The sequence below is a fragment of the Brachyistius frenatus genome, unplaced genomic scaffold (assembly GCF_029030835.1).
Source record: "Brachyistius frenatus isolate BFR_SWC_R1_liver_20210118 unplaced genomic scaffold, ASM2903083v1 Contig_112, whole genome shotgun sequence".
In the NCBI taxonomy this organism is placed as follows: domain Eukaryota; kingdom Metazoa; phylum Chordata; class Actinopteri; family Embiotocidae; genus Brachyistius; species Brachyistius frenatus.
In genome coordinates, this window is record NW_027210711.1 from 328,971 (window position 1) to 342,500 (window position 13,530).

Consider the following 13,530-nt stretch of genomic DNA (forward strand, 5'->3'; position numbering starts at 1 on the left):
CTGGAGCAGCAGATGCTCGATCACTAAACAGTGCACTAAACTGACAAATCAAACGTTTTACTTGCTTGCGTGAGTCTCTAAGTGGGTTCAGTACCTGCTCTCTGAGTGTATGCTCGACATGTGCTGAGAATTATGTGCTAAAGCTTTCTGATCCAGACTCGACGTGCACTTTACCTTCCTGGTGCTGCCTTTGCTTCCCTACTGCGTTTGGCCGCAGTCCAAAGGTGTTTCCAAAGCTGCTCAACTGCTCTCAAGATACACACACACACACACACACACACACACACTAATCCAGTACCTGTGAGTGTGTCTGTTTTGGCTGAGTCCCAGAGGAACACAGGGATTGAGGTTGACTTACATCACGCGGGGCAGATACGGCTGAGCCTTTATCTCCGGAAAACTGTTACAGAACACGAGGTGAAACAGGCAGAAAACATCACGCCAGTATCAACCTTTGACATTAATTCAGTTTGACAATCGCGTTTGAGTCACATGTAAAGAAAAAATACCGGTGTGCTTGCCTGATTTGGTCAGGAGGAGTTGAAAACGTGTATTCTCTACATATTCGAACTTGACACCACATCTCAAGGTTATAGTGATCAGGTTTAAGTCTGATCGATTTGCATTTAAGGAATAGTTCACATTTTGAACGAAGCATCATAGTTGCACTGAGTAAAGTCGAGTAAAGCTGTTCACAATCTCTCTGTTGAGGTAAAAAAAAAGAAGAAAAAAAGACACGAATCTGTAGGAACTCAGCTTCACGCTGATGTCAGTTATGACAACCACACGTCCACAGCCGCCCGAATGATTGGCTGCTGCTCCAAATGAGACTCCGCCTCCGCGAGAGAGCAACCAGTCAGCAAACAGATCAATGCCAGAGGGACCACCTAGACAGAGAGAGAGTGTATGATAGAGCCAGACTTCATCCATCCATCCATCCATCCATCTCTCTGTCTGTTTACCTTGGTCCTGTTTCTGGCGATGTGTGTGTGCGTGGTGATGTCACAGGATGTGATGTCCACTGTCAGCTGCTCCACTCGGTAGATGGCCTTCAGAAGAGCTTCCTCACATTGCGGCTCCACGCGAACACACAGCTTCTGAAAGGAGAACAAGCGAGGGCTCGATTTACTTCCAAACTTGTTTATATTAAACCTTTTATTGTTTATTATTCAGTGCGCTGTATGTAACCACGGTTGAAAGGTGGTCTCACGACAGATAAATCGTTCCCATATAAGTCATCTATTTTGCATCCTCAAGAAGAAAACTGATGTTCTGCACTGAGCTGGAAAAGTTTCAAAGAAAGAGAGTTTAATTGTTGCACAAAAGCAGAAAACCATCTCTCAAAGGGGACCTTGATGCACGAAACAAGGTGTTTAGGAGTTGTGTCGTCTGAAGACAAGTTTTTATAAATTACAAAAATGTAACATAACACACCCAAATCTCCAAATGAAGTGTCGGCAGTTGAGTTGAATTGTGGGTAATGTAGGAGCCAGGTTTTAACAGGACGAAGAAGTGCCCTGAAATAACCTGTGTTGTGACTTGGCGGTGTATAAATAAATTTGAATTGAATAGAAACCAACCAGAACGTCCTCTTTGCAGAGTGTGAAATGTGCGGCGAAGATGAAAAGAGTCAGCCACGACAAAAGAGAAGGGAATAAATGAGAGAAACCACAACCAGGAGTTTCACTGGAGACTCTGTTGATAGAAAACTCAAACACATCAGGGTAGAGGGTATTTCATGTGCTGTCCGCAGTGTCATCTTCTCTACCTGGAGTAAACGTGTGGCTCTGCGGTACAGTTTGCTGTTGGTGACCTGCACGTCGATCATGTGGTTCTGGTATATCTTCCCCTTTAAGACGTGAGCTCCGGTGCTGACGGCGTTCAGCACCAACTTGGTGGACAGCTCCCACTGCTGAGAGAGAGAAGCAATTGATTTTCACTCCTCCTACATGTACGTACGCAACACTGAGAGGAAATATAAAAACATTAAAAAAAATAAACAAAAATAAACTAGAGAAATCAAGAAATGAGAAAAACTGAAAATCAATAAAGATTATTCTTCTTCTGGCATTTAAGCAGACAAGCTCTCCTCCTGTTCAGTGTATTTATTTCTTTATGTCTGTCCGGCCAACAATAATGCAGTAAATGAGGCAAAACAGTGCTTTGTCATGCTCCAGTGAGTTAGATGTGTATGTCCGCGCGTGTGTGTGTGTGTGTGTGTGTGTGTGTGTGTACACACTGTACCATGTTTAGTAAGTTCCCTGAGGCAGGAGGCGGTCCCTGAGCCCAAGTGATCTTTAGGCTGGATAAACACAGACTATTGATGTCATCCTGCAAAACAAACCAATTCCAACTGTAATAGATAGATTTCCCCTCAATAAACACGTTTCTAAGCATCATATTTTTGCGTCATAAAGGAAATTCGGTGAGCAGAAATATGGAAAATGATATACGTTGACAAACTCCAAACAGATAGATAGATAGATAGATAGATAGATAGATAGATAGATAGATAGATAGATAGATAGATAGATAGATAGATAGATAGATAGATAGATAGATAGATAGATACTTGTTGTATAGTAGCTGCGATGTCTCCCTCAGCCTGATGATAAACAGCATGGAGGTCACACGTCTTCTCTCTCACCCTGCGTGCCAACTTCGCCACCTCGCTGACATCATCTGTGGAGAAAGGCTGTCAGAACTCCTGCCGATTCGATTTGGACACGATCCAAACATGAAGAAGAATGTTGTCTCACCGCAGTGTGCGTAGATTAGTAGGACGGTGTCCTTGTCCGTGAGACGGGGCAGGACCGACTGCAGGAAGTCTTCATGAGCTACGCAGAACTCGGGGCCCTCCAGGAAAAAAAAAAAGACAGAAACATGTTGTGTTCACAGAAAACTGGAGTTGTTTTTTTTTCACACTCTGACACGGAGGTGTGGATTCAAGTAACAAGAGGAAAAAAGACAGGATGTGTCCATGCAGAACAACTGCCTTTTCCTATTCTTCCCATATCGTGCTGTGAATCTCTGACATTTTGTTCTGCCAGCTCGCTTTGCACGCTAACTGTAAATGAGCAAAACGCTGCCACAAAATTCTCTATGCGGATGTTCACGGGGTCCAACGTTCCCCAGATCAACCCGAACAGACGACAGCCCGTGTCATATCAAGCCAATTAAGTGCATCTTTTCCACGTTTCCACCGTGTGTCACATACATTTGGGGAAAACTGGACCCAAACATTGGATCCCGGGAACATCTACATCGGCTCTGAAGCAAAACATTTGAAGCGGTTGATTTGCAGTCAGCCAGCCCATGTGGAAAGGATAAGGCTACCCTGTCAATGCAGAATTCACACAATAAATCCCAATGTTTGTCATAAGCTGCGAGCGCTGACCTCGTTACTCCCGCACCGAGCTCAGCGCAGCGGTGAGTGTCGAGTGGACAGAATAACCACCCCGCCTCGGGGAAGGAGGCCGAGAAATAGATGCCGGAGTGAATCATTTAGACCACGGAGCATATTAATAAAGAGGCTCCAGTGAATGGACTGATATTACACATCCAGTCAAACAGTGTTTCACACAGCAGGTGTATTTTATTCTAATCCTGCTCCGGGTTAATCTCCAAGTCGCACGCTGCAGACAGATGTGTCTCTCCAGGGGTGTTAAAACAAGACCTGGATGTCGGTTTAATTGGATTTCACTAGATTTCAGAAATGTTAATACGTTGTATGTCCTGGTTCTAAACCCACAGACGAGCAGAAATCTCCATGTGTGCTAGTACTAGCTGTACCTCTGCAGAAGAAGATCAAACAAATGTTAAATCGCTACGGTGCATTGTTAACGATCCTGCATTGTGTTTAATTAGAGTTTAGTTTGATGCAGTAATTACGGATTAATTCTAGCGGCCCTGCTTTTGTTTAAAAAGATGTTAATTCGTGGTTTCCCTTCACACACCAATGAAGATAAGGGACCCTCATTGTTGTTCAGCTCTGTGTATCCTCCGCTGACGAAGCCTCGAACATCTTTGTAGTCTGAGACACACACACACACACACACACACACACACACACACACACACACACACACACACACACACACACACAGAGATACAGGAGATTCATCACCCACTGTATTAGATTTAATAGATGTTAGTGTACAATCTACAACCGTAGAACAATAACAAAAAAGCTGGACGCCGTGTAAGATCTGAATTAAAAACAAAATGTAATAATAATAATAATAATAATGATAATAATGGAGTAATCTTTATTCAAGCGCATATTTTTCATAAAACAATAACATTTCTCAGCTTCAACATTTGACATGTTGTCTTTGGTCTATTTTAAATTAAACATGGGTTTATGCGATTTGCAAATCATCGCATTATGATTTCATTTACATTTTACACAAATGTTCTTTCGGATGCAAACGAAGCCGTGCTAACGAGTCCATCGCTCGGGTCTCACCTGCTCCGAACGTGGGGATGCACTCGCTGGCGTCAATGAGGCCCAGCAGGGCCAGGGAGCCCCAGCCGAGGTAACACACCCGCCCCCCACACCGTAGACTGAAACACATGCAGGACAGCGGGGAAATGAAGTTCCAAATAGGACGACGCTGCTGATCCGCCTTGAAAAATGTCATTATAGGACCGTTTCAGAGGCTTTTCCACTTTGAAACCCTGCAACGGATCGTCGCACATGTTAGTGATGCTGCAGAGGCTTGTGGTAAAACTAACTGTTGAGTTTTAAGCGACTTGTTTCACCGATTCAACTCCTTTTCCGAGTCCGCTTTACCGCGTTAACTTTAAGTTCGAGGCCACGGTAACCGGTGTGACACAGGATGTTCTACCTCCGTGCAGCTGCCTCCACCAGAGCAGTAATGCTCTCACTCTCAGAGTATGTGACATCCACCGTCCTCTCGTAGGCTCTCATGTGCTGCAGGACACCGCTGTCAGAAAGAAACACAGACAAAGGAGATCATTTCAAATGCATCCTTACGTGCGTGTTATATATTACCTGAAATATATTTATTTCCCAGACTGAACCAGCTGCATCCAGTCAGATTTATTTTACTCTGAAATGACCTCTAGAGGTCAGCAACACACAATGGAAACAGAGTGAAAAGGCAGCTTCTGGTCCACACATTTAAAAGCTTCTGTGGTGACGCTCAACCCGCAGCTGCTTTCAGCTTCAAGGACACTTCAATAACTGCCATGTGGGGTTTTTAAGAACGTGATACGGTCCGTCTTTGTGCTACAGAGCCATGAAGGGAAACCACTTATGGAGCTTAGCGTGAGCGTGAAGTGTAAAGAAGAAAAAGAAGAAGAAGAAGAAGAAGAAGAAAAAAAAAAGGGGGAAACAAAAAGTGTTTATTCAAAATGACTGCACAGAAAGAGCAGAAATGAAATGATACGAAAATCATCACTCGTACCAAATGGCATCGGATACATTGATACATGTGACCGACAGATCAGCAGTAATGTGAAAACCTTGTCCGGGTTTTTCAGGTGGCTCTTAGAGAAGAGTGGCTGCCGCCTGACGGCTGCAAACACAAGGAAGCACTTAGGAGGCTGTTTGCAGGACCTCTGGGTGCAGAGCGAGGATGTTTGGAGGTTATATCAGGTAGTGTTGTTTAGTTTAATGGGAGAAGTCAACACTGCTGTCCACATGTATGGATTCACTGATGCACTTTTAAGTCTATTAAAACCAAGTAAATGGCTCTAAATCTTTACGTGTTTTATGACGTGATGCCACGTCTTTCATATAGATGTTGTGATAGTCGTGCATTTCGATCTACAGTTGGTTCTCTGTTTATTGAATCATTCATTTGTAAGAAGGAGTTAAAGTAACACTTCAAGTACTTAAGGTTTGACAGAGTGTCATCTGCTTAGCTTAGCGATGGAAATGTGCACGGCGCTACCCAAGCGGCAACCAACAGCGACGTCACCCGCCGGCTCGTGAGCGACCGTTATGAAACCTGGAGTTCCGATTTTGGCCGGCGCCATCTTGCTCGTTCGGAGCCGTGTGGAGTCAGAAGTGAGTTGGTATTTTCATTTAACGGCAGATTAAGCCATTCAGAAAGTTTTGCGAGTTTCTCATCGGGCTTACTTGTACGTGACGGGGGTGTGCGAGAAGGCGGCGGCGTGAGCCGCCGACAGGACGACCTCCAGGAGGATCTTGGTGGCGCTGCCTCCCTTCATCCTGGAGGAGCCGCTGATGGCTTCCGGCTGAGCGGACACACACATATTCACACACACACACACACACACACGCACGCACACACACACAACAGAGTCACTGGACACGGTATGAGACACACATCTCCCCCCGTTTCTAATTCTGAGACTTGACACAAATGCAACCTGAACAGTTAGCGGAGGAGAGGGAATAACGTGGATGACGAGTACCCCGACTGCTGGGTTGATGAGGAAGGCCTTTTGTGTTTCGGCGAGCTCCTGCATCCTTTGGACCACACTGAGAAATGTGAACGTGCAGCCAGACACGGGCTCGTCCCTGCACAGTTAAACGGAGCTTTATTAATGTTAAAAAAAATAAAAAAAAAATAAAGAGAAACATCCTCTAGAAGAAATGGGAACCCTGCGCACGCACCTGGCTTGATGTGCAGGATTGACGCCGACCAGAACGGGAGTGAAGACTTCAGGGTGCTGCAGGCAGAAGTCCAGCTGACCGGCTACAAATGGAGCCTGCAGGGCCAGAAATAAAACACCCGGGAAACTTATCCTCAGATTTACATGTCGCTTCGGTCGTGAAATGAGGCAGTAGACTTCCGTGACTCACAGATAATCCACACGAGACGCCGACGAACACGACTCGCTTCTTTCCCTCACAAACCTGCAGGGGACCGAGAAAGGAGGTTAAAAACGGCCGCGTTTACAGCCGTGCTCCAAATGACACACTTCCCTTCATAAACACGCCGATTGCTTCCGTCCAGCAGCAGTAGTGAAAGATAAGCGCTTTTGCAACAGCTGCAGCTTCCTTTGACGCTTTAATTTGAACATCTTTACGTCAGCGGTCCCTCCCTTCCTGTTTTGTAGCCAAAATGGGGACCGCTGAGTGTGAAAAGTGTCCTCATCCTGGTACTTGTAGTGCACTACATGTTTCTGCACTTGACAGTCTGAACGCACTTGTGCACTCGACGCAGTGAGTGTTACTACACAAGTGTGCTATTTGGAACACAATGACATGACACACACTTAAACACACACACACGCACACGCGCACGTGTTCGCACAAAGTCCCTGACCTTCTTCAGACTGAGCATGCCCAGTGTGGCGTCGTCTTCGGGAGCCTCTTGGGAGGAAAGCAGAGCTCTAAAGAAAAGGAGAAAAGTGAGGCATTAAAGTTAAAGGGAGAAATAATAACACAATTATACTCTTGAAAATGAAAAGTTGAATCCTACTTTTGAATCGATTGTGCTTTGTCATCGACAACAAAACGCGTCTCTGATGTTTGTGACCCAGATATCAATGTAAATACTTTTATTTTATTTTTTTTCCCACAAAGTAAACGACTACAGCTGGTTTTATATTTATGAATTTTACTATATTTAATTCTATAAAACAACCTGTCTCCTCCTGCGATGATGTACGAGTAGACCGGACTCTGGTTCAGCTGCCTCAGCGCTCTGTTGAAGCCTGACTAACGACACACAACACACACAACACACACAACACACACACAACACACACACCACACAGGAAATCATTTTTCCACAAAACAAGGGAGATCTGATCAGATGATTTGATTAAGCGCCATTTTCTTGATCTTCCTGGCATGGTCTGCTCTGCTTCTGTACGCTTTATCTTCGCATTATGAAAAGTTCAATTGGCGTTGTTTCCTGGTTTCCATGGAGACAATTTTAGTGAGGGAGCGTTTGAGGACAGCTTCTTACCGCGATGAGGAAAGCCAGCCGACCAGACGTGCCACATCCGCTCAGCACAACGAGGCCGTCCTGAGGATCCTGTTGAAGAAACCGAGGACATGTTAACCAGCGTCTGACGGAACAACACACACACACACACACACACAAAGACAGACTGATGGAGGCGATACCTTGACAACGAGCTCCACCCTCTTGGCAACCTCCATCAACGTTGTCACCACTCGGACGCCCAAAAGCCTCTAAAAACGACATTCAAAGAATCACTTCCTGAAGGGAAACTTTCAGGACAGAGTTGTTTATGGGGCGCCTGTACCTGGTAGGTCGCCCCCGCCTCTTCCTGAAACATCTGGGCGTCACAGAGCCGCAGCATCCTCACGATGCGATCGGCCGGAGCTCGGTCGATGTCGCGCGTCAGGGGATTGGACTTCTCCGAAACAGGAAGTGAGGGCTCATAATCTGGGGACTGAGAAACACAAAATGAGATTAACAGAGTAATTTGAAGCGGCTGCAGCCTTCAAACTTGAATCCAAGCGTTTTAAAACGTAGATAGAAACTACACATTTAAAAATTCTGATGCTAGTTTACGTGCACTGCCTTCTATAACAAACAATAATAGAGGATCAAGTCAATATTTTTGCAGATACTTCCCATGTATTTCTTTAAATTTACCTCCCATTCACGCATAGTGGAAAGACTACAAATCCGGTGTGATCCCGCCATCGGACACAAGTCTGTTTTTTTGGGGTTTTTTTTTAACCGTTTGTCACAACAAACCGTGTGCAGCGTGTTTCAGCAATGAAAAATGAAAGCCACGAAGTGCACCGCTCTATCCGCAGGAACAAAGTCCACTTCTGGACCTTTGAGACCGAGGAGTGAAAGGAACACAAACCCACAACAGCACCTATGGACTAATGGCAAACGTCGTCCCCGCACCTGTTTTTTTTTTTTTGTTGTGTTTTTTTCAGTGGACAAACTGCTCTTGCTTTAAGGGAATCAGAGGTAAAACATGTCCAGCCCCTGATTCTGGATCACAAAACGCAGCTCAGCCGGAGCAGCTTCCAGCAGAGATCAAACTGAAAACGCAGCACGAGACAGATTTTCCTGAACCCCCCCCCAAAAAAAAAAGAATCCTTGATCTCAGCTCAGAGAGCGTTGGCTCAATATTAAATATGAATTTCCTTCCGTGTTTTTAAAAAAAAAAAAAAAATTTTTTTTTTTTTTTTTTTTAATCAAACATGCTTTTCAATCCGACAGTGGACCGAAGATCCGAGCGATTCTCAGCAGTGAGAAAATATTTACACCAGAGCAGATTGCGGAGTCTAATACGTTCCATCACACCTCCGAACTCCCACCACCGTCTCTCGTAACTGCCGGCTAATTGCCGTCGGTGACACTGTGGTGAGGACATTTTTCACATCGTGTTCCATCAACAAAGAAAAGACTAATATTATTTCTCCTCACACCCATTACTCATCCTTTTTTTTTTTTTTTTTTTTTTTTTACATAAAATTAATTTAAATTTTTCTCTAGAGGCCCGTGACTCTCTGCAGTGATGCATTTGTATTAGTCATTACCGACTAACGCTGATTATGAATAAAGTCAGACATCTGAGGTACAGTTTGGTGTTACCCTCTCTGAGTCAGTCCGACACCAGAGCTGTGCGTGGGGCCGCGTGATAAGTCAAAGCTGGGACATTCACAATTTGACGGCTGCAGAATATTGTTTCTGAACTTGTGCTTAATAAGTAAAAGCGAGGTAACTTTAACTTGTTTATTGGAAAGAAGGAGGGAGACGAAACCTCCGTCTCCCGGTGCTCGTGTCCCCTCTCTTCCTTTAATTAAAAGCACATATTGAAAATGCTTAAATGCATAAACAGCCACGACTGCTGGGAAAAGACAAACTGCCCTGATAAGAGCTTTAAAGCAGGTCCCAGTGGGAGAAAATAACTCTTAAGTGTTGTACTTCAGTGTAGTTCGGAGGTAGTCGTGCGTATTTTCATTTCATTCATACTTCCACTCCACTACATTGCAAAAGGAAATCGACAGCTTTAGCTACTGTGAAGATGGGAGATTTGACATAATGGTTCGATACGAGAAAAGATGTTAAAATGCAACTTATTGCGAAAGGTGAATCCAGTGGTTTCCGACCTGTTTGTGTTCTGATATCTTACCAATAGCAGTGTGTAGTCAGGGTTTCCAATGGAGCCGAAATGTACTGCACATTTAACGGAGGGAGGGAGGGAGGAACAGGAATTTAATGTTCATTTTTGCCTGGAGCCTTCCTGCAGGTTAAGAAACATTCATTTGTTAATCTACAGCGTCATTTGCGAGAAGGATCATTTATTTCAATCTCATTTAACTGAAGGGATCTTAAAGGGTCGAAGACCTGTCAAAGGGGGGCTTACTTCAGACATATTAACGTGAAACCAGCTCAGTTTTCAGCGGCCAATCACGGCCCAACTCTTTAATTAACCGCAGCTATAATTGTTTATTTTCCCCCACCGTGCTGGAAACGGACGGTGATGGGGCAGAAACGCACCGGGCACGGTATCTTTTTGTTGTTTTTCTCGTCTGTCTGCGACGACTCGGAGCGGCGAAGTAGGCCCCGCTGCATTTTTTTTGCACAAACCGAGCGCTCCCTCCTCACTGAATGATGCAGCAGCAGACTTGCTGACCAACGAAGTCTGAATTTTATACACAACACAACCAGAGGGGCTCAAACTCTTTGTTCTCTTCGTGCCTCGGCCGCTCACTTCTTTCCATTTTCAGCTGGTTTGTCCATTTCAGCAGCTGTTTACGTGGTGCCTGTCCAACACGTTGGTAAACTCCACTTCACCCGAGCTGACCTGTTCGAAGGTCCTCCGATGTGCGAAGACGCTGCCGGACCCTTCCCGTCCCGCTTATTCTCCGAGCGTCGTTCCCAATTCTTCGACAAATCGCCCCTCCCAACGGAGCGAGGAAAGCCATCAGCACTTAAGTGGCTCTTGTCATTATCAGCCCTAAAACCCCGGAAGAGAAAACGCTTCGTGGCGGGTGTGGAGGGGGGGAAATACTGTTGTTTCTGCTGCCTTTTTCCTCTCCGACATTGTCACCACATCCAAGTTCAAACCAACGTTGTTTGATGCTGCGAAAACTAACTGCATCGTATTAAAAATACAACACCCTACATATATATATATATATATATATGATTATATAAATGTCCTGTTTTGTTTTCCCTCCGAGTTTTTACCGACAAAAGCATTAAAGCGAGGTGAGTAACACAAACAGGTTGGACTTTAAGAGGCTTAACTTTTTACTGTCAGCCTCCAGTGATAAAATATAGATAAGCGTGTCCATTTTATGCTACTTTATGCCGTAATTAACGCCATTTTAAAAGTAAATATTGTGCTTTTTATATCATTATCTGACCGCCTGAGTTAATATTTACCCCATTGGGTTTCCTGTTGTTCATAAAGTCGGTTTGTAGATTCTGCTAAACGGCGGTATGAGCTGCAACGTCCTGTTAAAAGGGAGTTGTTGTTTTTTTTCCTTCCACCTGTTGGAGGTTTTTCTTCCTTAAAAGGGACGTTTGTTTCCTCCTAGTTTACGTGCGAATTGTCACTGCAAGTGACTCGAAAACAAATGGTTCCTACACGAATCTGCTATCACTTGCAGGACACTTCCTCACAATCGTGTCCTCGGCGGTTCCACCGCTGGATGTGAACGCGTTCTCCCCTCCGCCGCTGGTCGTCGGCGTCCTCTCGCATTATCTTCAGCCTCATTTAGAGCCAAAATAACAACCCGGCTTTCGTGGCGTTTTGGAAAGCACATTCCCAACAATCTGAGCGTCGTCAGTGCACGCCCGGTTTTTAATTTGCTAATTAACTTTGTACGGATTGTGCTTATTTGAGAAACGCTGAAGTGAAGCGGGAATCTTTCCTAATTACATCCACACCTTATCTGGCTCTGTCCTCAGTCGCAGCCTGATTAAAACTCTCCCTCTGTGTCTTTGTGATTCCCTTCAACTGCAAAACAAGGTCATTGTTTTGATCATTTGTGTTTCTCTGCTGATGATGCTGCTGCTGCTGCTGCAGCTGCCTCTTCCTTTCTGGGTTTTTTTTTTTTTTTTTTTCCTCCAGCAATTCGTCAGCACGCACGAAGAATTAGATCTCAGCTCCTCTGGCTAATTCATTTTGGATAAATATTGTATAGACGAGGGAGGAGCTGCGGCTGCAACCTCGTCTCGATTCCTGAGAGGTGGCTCGCGCGCGTTACTCTTGTGCAAAGTTTGCGTGTCTTCCGAGCTTTCCCGAGCATCTCAAATTCATGAAATTAGGAAGTCGGCAGCTGATGACGCCGCCGAACATCTGACTCGCCCGTCTGCCGGTCAGGTTTGGTCTAATAATCGCCTCCCGATTCCGAGCTGTGAGCCGCACACCTGGAGGTCCTGCTGCTTGTCACTCATCGTCTTCCTGCTCGCACCACAAAAAAAAAAAAAAAAAAAAAAAAAAAAAGGCGATTCCCCCCCCCCCCCCACCCACCCCCTCTTCCCCATCCTTCAGCCGCCCAGCCACGGTCGTCATGACAACGGAGCGGCTAATCTCCAGCGGACAGAGCGAAAGGGAGAAAGTGCTGGGAGCTTGCACGGAAACGTGCCTCCGAGAACGGGTGGAGGGGTGTGGGGGCGGAGGGGGTGTGTGTGGGGGGCGGGGGTGATGAAGAGATGCAGCGCTTGCTTTGCATATTGTCCATCTCAGGTGGTTTTAATGACACGATTGGCTTCATTTTTAAAAAAAAAAAAAATTTTAAATATGAATTGTTAGTAAAACGTGTAAAACAACAAAAAGCTGAATAGTTGTCTTTCCTGAGCTGCTGCCTTTTTTCTTCTTCTTCTTCTTTCTTTTGACCTTCATCATTCTTTAAAAAAAAAACAAATCATTATTTACTTCCTTATTCTGACCTCTTCCTCCTGAAATCTTCGGTGTTTTCCAACAAGCCGTGTTTCTTTTTCTTTTCTCTTACGGTAGATCGTATTCCCTCCCTCCTCTGCCTCCGACACGCCCTTTCATCCCTCCGACAACTCCCTAATCTTCCAGTCGTCCTCTCTTTCTCGTTCTTCCCGTCAATCTTTTCATCCTTTTCAAACTGCTTCAGCCTGAATCATCTCTTCTATCGTTGTCTCTTTCTCCACACACACTCCCTTTCATCCCTCCTCTAATTCCTAAAAACCCATCCCTCCTTCTCTACCCCCCACCCCCTCCTTCATCTTTCCAGCTCTCCGAAACCCCCTCCTCCTCCTCTCACACACACACACACACACACACACACACACACACACACACACACACACACACACACACACACACACACACACACACACACACAGTGTCCATCGCAGTTTCTCACGTTTCTAAATCCTCGCCCCTCTGTTTCCCCCACCGTGCCTACCAGGGATCACACACACACACACACACACACACACACACACACACGCACACACACGCACACGCACACATATGTTAAGGCTGATTAGGCTGGCACATTCACTGGGCAGCCAGCCCACTGGAGGGGATGATGGAGGGATGCCTGGAGAGAGGGAGGGAGTACGGGGAGGGCATGGATGATGATTGATGGAGCTATGAATG

At 45.4% G+C, this 13,530-nt stretch overlaps 2 protein-coding genes across 6 annotated transcripts in view; one reads left to right on the top strand and one right to left on the bottom strand.

The window, feature by feature from the left end:
• Nucleotides 1–512: 512 nt before the first annotated feature.
• gckr (glucokinase (hexokinase 4) regulator) lies at nucleotides 513–9,022 on the bottom strand. Of its 4 annotated transcripts, none has more exons than XM_069712783.1 (19): nucleotides 8,574–9,022; nucleotides 8,218–8,367; nucleotides 8,075–8,143; nucleotides 7,914–7,982; nucleotides 7,587–7,660; nucleotides 7,266–7,332; nucleotides 6,800–6,853; nucleotides 6,611–6,705; nucleotides 6,409–6,514; nucleotides 6,110–6,228; nucleotides 4,851–4,949; nucleotides 4,469–4,566; nucleotides 3,957–4,033; nucleotides 2,760–2,856; nucleotides 2,573–2,682; nucleotides 2,245–2,331; nucleotides 1,769–1,912; nucleotides 963–1,094; nucleotides 513–887 (listed from the first exon to the last, which is right to left on the bottom strand). In XM_069712783.1, the coding sequence occupies exons 1-19, from the start codon at nucleotides 8,622–8,624 to the stop codon at nucleotides 774–776; spliced, it is 1,812 nt and encodes a 603-aa protein (XP_069568884.1). In that variant the 5' UTR covers nucleotides 8,625–9,022; the 3' UTR covers nucleotides 513–773. The 4 variants fall into 4 exon arrangements, with proteins under 4 accessions (XP_069568884.1, XP_069568883.1, XP_069568886.1 ...); XM_069712782.1 differs by having other exon boundaries at nucleotides 963–1,097; XM_069712785.1 differs by lacking the exon at nucleotides 513–887 and having other exon boundaries at nucleotides 972–1,094; nucleotides 2,245–2,302.
• A 4,422-nt stretch (nucleotides 9,023–13,444) lies between these two features.
• Nucleotides 13,445–13,530, top strand: part of xkr6a (XK, Kell blood group complex subunit-related family, member 6a) — a 13,282-nt gene continuing 13,196 nt past the window's right edge. For both annotated transcript variants that reach the window (XM_069712788.1, XM_069712786.1), the window contains exon 1: nucleotides 13,445–13,530. This exon is cut by the window's right edge and continues 1,411 nt beyond it. The gene's annotated coding sequence lies outside the window, so the exon portion shown is untranslated.